The 5,154-nt window shown below is 30.9% G+C and overlaps 3 protein-coding genes across 3 annotated transcripts; 1 reads left to right on the plus strand and 2 right to left on the minus strand.

Moving 5' to 3' along the window:
* Positions 1-263: 263 nt before the first annotated feature.
* OCT59_008420 (uncharacterized protein) lies at positions 264-563 on the minus strand (the record flags this gene model as incomplete). The annotated part of the gene is made up of 1 exon (XM_066142446.1): positions 264-563. One exon carries the CDS (start codon positions 561-563, stop codon positions 264-266), a length of 300 nt encoding a protein of 99 aa, XP_065999328.1.
* Positions 564-961: 398 nt separating this feature from the next.
* On the minus strand, positions 962-2,145 carry OCT59_008421 (uncharacterized protein; the record flags this gene model as incomplete). The annotated part of the gene is made up of 3 exons (XM_066142448.1): positions 962-1,545; positions 1,624-1,817; positions 1,958-2,145. 3 exons carry the CDS (start codon positions 2,143-2,145, stop codon positions 962-964), a joined length of 966 nt encoding a protein of 321 aa, XP_065999329.1.
* A 1,182-nt stretch (positions 2,146-3,327) lies between these two features.
* OCT59_008422 (uncharacterized protein) lies at positions 3,328-4,158 on the plus strand (the record flags this gene model as incomplete). The annotated part of the gene is made up of 3 exons (XM_066142449.1): positions 3,328-3,525; positions 3,606-3,705; positions 3,791-4,158. The coding sequence occupies 3 exons, from the start codon at positions 3,328-3,330 to the stop codon at positions 4,156-4,158; spliced, it is 666 nt and encodes a 221-aa protein (XP_065999330.1).
* Between the last annotated feature and the right edge of the window lie 996 nt (positions 4,159-5,154).

Here is a 5,154-nt window from a genome sequence, read left to right on the forward strand (position 1 = left end):
TTTTATTTATTCTTCATAAAATTCACAATTAACTAATTTACTTAAAGTTTTACATCGTATCTGACGACTGTGGAATTCACTTCCCATTCCGCTCCTATTTAAACCAACTTTCTTATTCTTTCTTTTCCTACTTCTTATTTCTTTCTAATATTTTATATGTTATCTTTTATGCGCTATCTTATATGCTATTTTATATGTTATCTTTTCTAATATGTTATACTATTTTAATATGCTATCTTTTCTTTAAAATAATCTTTCGCATATTATGTCGTAAAGATATAATCCCTCTTTTGTGGCTGTGCTATCTTTTCTTTAAAATAAAATAATCTTTCAAATATTATATCGTAAAGATCCATCTTTTGTGGCTGTGCTATCTTTTCTTTAAAATAAAATAATCTTTCAAATATTATATCGTAAAGATCCATCTTTTGTGGCTGTGCTATCTTTTCTTTAAAATAAAATAATCTTTCAAATATTATATCGTAAAGATCCATCTTTTGTGGCTGTGCTATCTCTTCTTTAAAATAAAATAATCTTTCAAATATTATATCATAAAGATCCATCTTTTGTGGCTGTGTTATCTTTTCTACTGCGTCTCGTCAGCTATTCTTCTACTGCGGCTGCAGTTCATCAATATTTTACATGTTCCTATTTTTTTTGTTCCTTTAATTCGCTATCCTTCCTTTTTATATGATTTATCATTTGTGGCTTATGATTACTCCTCCTAATTGTTCCTATTGTTGAACTTGATAAACTGGTTGCTAAGCCACATCGAGCAACTCCCCACTTGATCTATTGGTTCTCCGTTAATCATTTAATAAACATTACATCATGTAGATCATTCCTTCTCCTAAAAGTTTATCCTTTCCGGTTAATTTTATCCAATCATGTGACTTTCTATCGTTTGATCTTTTATTCCATATTATTCCTCCATATTATGCGATTACTTCAGTATCTATGGCTACACCGTTGATTCAAAACATTCGCGCTGTCGGCGCTGCATACGCTGCTGGCGTTGCTGCTGCCGTTGCCGTTGCTGCTGCTGCTGTTGCTGCTGTTGCTGTTGCTGTTGCTGTTGCTGCTGTTGCTGCTGTTGCTGTTGCTGTTGCTGCTGCTGCTGTTGCTGTTGCTGCTGTTGCTGTTGCTGTTGCTGCTGTTGCTGCTGCTGCTGCTGTAAAGGCCAGTATGATGGAATTGATGACTGGTGATATGTTGTTGTTGTTGCTGCTGCTATTGTTGTTGTTGCAATAGCTGCTGTTGTTGCGGTTGATGCAGCAGTAGTTGTTAATGCGGTTGGTATTGGTGGTGTTGTTGATGCGGTTGTTGATGCGGTTGTTAATGCGGTTGTTGATGTAGTTGTTAATGCGGTTGGTATTGGTGGTGTTGTTGATGCGGTTGTTGATGCGGTTGTTGATGTAGTTGTTGATGTGGTTGGTAGTGTTGGTGCAGCTAGTATTAGTGCACTTGTTGTTGTTGGTGCGGTTGGTGTTGGTGTTGTTGTTGCTGCTGTGGTCGTTGCTGCTATTGTTGCTGCTCTTGCCGCAGCTATAATAATATAATAGAAGTTGTTTTAAAGTTAAATATATATATATATAAAAAAACAAATTTTATTAATTTTATTACCAATTCCGAACGAGGATACTCCGAACGAAGGTACTCCGAACGAGGGTACTCCGAACGAGGGTGCTCCAAACGAAGGCGAAGGTACTCCGAACGAGAGTGCTCCAAACGAAGGCACTCCGAACGAGGGTGCTCCAAACGAAGGTACTCCGAACGAACTAAACGTAGAAGTTCTCCCACTTCCAAATACTGGTGGTCTGTTTATTACAAGTCGTCAAAAAAACAAAAAATGTATTTTAAGATTATAAGATTATAATTAAAGATTTTTCTTTTATTTATTTATTTATTTATCTATTTTTTTACTTTATTTATTTCTTTTATTAATTATTTTACTTACTGCAAGTTATTAATAAGCGCGTTAAGCGTCATTTTATGAATAGAGTTAGTTCCTTCTTTAAACTCCTGCATTGTTGTTTGATGAGCAAATAGAATATTATTATTATTATTATTATTATTATTATTATTATTATTATTATTATTATTATTATTATTATTATTATTATTATTATAATTATTGGTATTCATTTTTTAGAATTAGAAGCGAGGTGAGAGATACGAAGAAGGTGAGAGACGCGAGAAAGGTGAGAGACTTGAAATAAAATCCATTTTATTTTATTTTATTTTTTTTTTTAAGGAGGTAAAAAAAAATTAAAAATCATGGAATTAGGGGAATTTTTTTTTTAGTAAAAAATCATGGAAAAAAATTTTTTTTGTACGGAAAAAATTTTAAAATCATGGTAAATTTCTAAATTAAGGAATATTCCATTATATATATATACGTACATAGTATTTTTTAGAATTTTGGCGTAATAATTGATAATCTAGTATTATAAATTTAACCATATAAATAAAATAATGGGCTAACTGCAGAATACACATATAGTGCAAAACGTTTATTAAAATATCACATGCAATTTTGCATATCGGTCATATAAGAAATCCAATTGTGAAATAAATAGTAGCGCAAAAATAATAAATGGCGCATTTAAAAAATCAATGACGCAAAAAATAATGGTAGACCAGTTGTCAGGTCAAATGCTTGTACATTTAGTTATGAAGTATTACATTTTGTTAAAAACTAAACCAAAATCATTGAAACGTCTAGCGAGCACTTAAGGTAAATTCATCATTTTGTTATCACATACCATTCGAATATATTTGAATTGAGGCGGCCGCTGTTGAGTATTAGATCATCATTTTGTAATCACATACCATTCGAAATTGAGGCCGCTGTTGATAAAGTAATAAGTGATTAAATTCTTTTTTTCAATTGATAAAAAGGTTCAAATTTGTGTAATTTTTTTTATAGAGAGATGGTTATAAAGTGTTTAGTAATGTTGCGAGTGAGTCACGGGGTGAGTCACGGGTGAGTCGCGGTGTTCAGTATATTATAAGTATTATATTATTGCGGGTGAGTCACGGGTGAGTCGCGGGTAAAATTGCAGAATTACACATAAACATAAGTAATTCAATTTGATCAATCAGCGTAGTAATTCATTACATCATTAATAAGTAATATTATTTATTAGACTTTTTTTTAATTTATTGATATTTATTACATCATTAAAACGTAAGTATTATTTAATTTATGAAAAAAAAAATTAAATCAAATTCATTCGTTTCCATTTTACATTTTTTTTTAAAAAAAATTAATTCAAAATTTTTTTTCTTCAAAAAAAAAAAAATATTTCAATTTCAATTAACATTATGTGGACTGACGACAAAGTAAGAATGCTCATCGATGAAAGGAAAGAAGGTAATGCACATTACCACTCGCTTGGCGGTGGTAATTGCAAGCGAGCTTGGTGGATCTCAACCGCTGGAAAAATCAACCAAAGATTCAAAACAGTTTATACTGGACGTCAAGCGAGCGAAAAATTCCATGGTATTGTAAAGGATTGCCGGGTAAATATTCAATATAATATTATACAATATTGTCATTATCTCTTCAAATGTAGGCTAATTTACTAATTTATAATCTTTAGAGTATGGAATTATCTATTATTAAGGATCTGAGGGGAAAAATAACAAGAAACGGGGAAAGATATTATTTAGAATTCAGAAATAAGTTTTGGAAAAAACCAAGTATTAACTTTTGAATCATCTTGTAAAGTGTTTTAATTTCTTTTTTAAATTCTAAATAATATTAAATTCTAAATAATATTTTTAGGATTGCAATTCCAACGGTCACAAACACAATTGCAACGGCAACGGTCACAAACACAACAACAGCAACAGCAGCGGGATCAGAATCGGCAGTATCGGGATCGGGATCGGGATCAGAATCAGGATCAAGATCAGGATCAAAAAAAATTACTTAGCCAACAACAACAGCAGCAGGATCAAGATCAGAATCAGGAGGATCAGGATCAAAAATTACAAAGGCAACAGCAACAGCAACAGCAGGATCAACAAAGGCAACAGCAACAGCAGCAGCAGGATCAGGAACAGGAAGTGGTTCAAATATTTGAGGAAGAAGAAGGAGGTTCTCAATCAAGCCTCGCAAGCCTCGCAATTTGGGAAATCGACGATGATTAATTAATGTTAATTAAATTGCGAGGCTTGATGTTAATTAATTAATTTCATATTATTATAATTATTGCTTATTTCTTAGTATATATTAACGTTTTAATAATTAATTAATTAATATTATTCATTTTAATAAAAAAAATTTTTATATTATTATCATTGCTATAATATTAACGCGATTTTTATTATAAAGGCTAAATTGGCCAAATGAATGCCTGCCTAATTGTTATATTTAACTATAAACAATTTTATTTATAAACGTTATTATAATACATTACAATACGTCGTCTATGCAGTCTGTTATAATAAATACGTCTGTTATTAGTCCAGATATCGGTAAAGAATTCTATACTTATTTGAGAACTATTGCAAATACTTATTCAGATTTTAACGGCAAGTAAGGCAGACGTTTATTTCTAATTTTATTAGATTGAAATTACGTATAATATAGGGCGTTATAAAATTTACAATACAAAAAGAACTAATAAGAATTTTCCCTACAGTTTTATTTAAGAAAGTTTTATTTAAGAAATCCGACATACACATCGCGCGTAATACAATTTCAGATTATTTGACAATTTTTAATTAAATTGTTTATTTCTATTCTTCCATACATTCCTTATCAATAATATATGTTTTACGTCCCAATTTCATAAAACCTACACATCTATTGATTGCAGTAACATCAATAAATTGTGTAGAACCATCACCTACAAAGGAAGTTGTACCTAATGAATCTTCATTAACTTCATTTGTCCATGTTACGTTCGCTAGCATTATTTTCTGATCCATATACCCGTATAAAAAATAATAATTAACCTGGGCGTAAAATGATTTAGTTACGAATTCTGGGATTGCACTTGGTAAGTGAGCCCATTTGTCAATTTCTAAACGGGTCTAAAATGAAAATTATTAAATAAAACTTACAAAATTAATAAATGATTATATTGCATTAAATACTAACCAAAACAGTGTAATTAATTCGTGCCCAGTCTTTATTTCTAC

Source organism: Rhizophagus irregularis, chromosome 16 (assembly GCF_026210795.1).
Source record: "Rhizophagus irregularis chromosome 16, complete sequence".
NCBI classification, from domain to species: Eukaryota; Fungi; Glomeromycota; class Glomeromycetes; order Glomerales; family Glomeraceae; genus Rhizophagus; species Rhizophagus irregularis.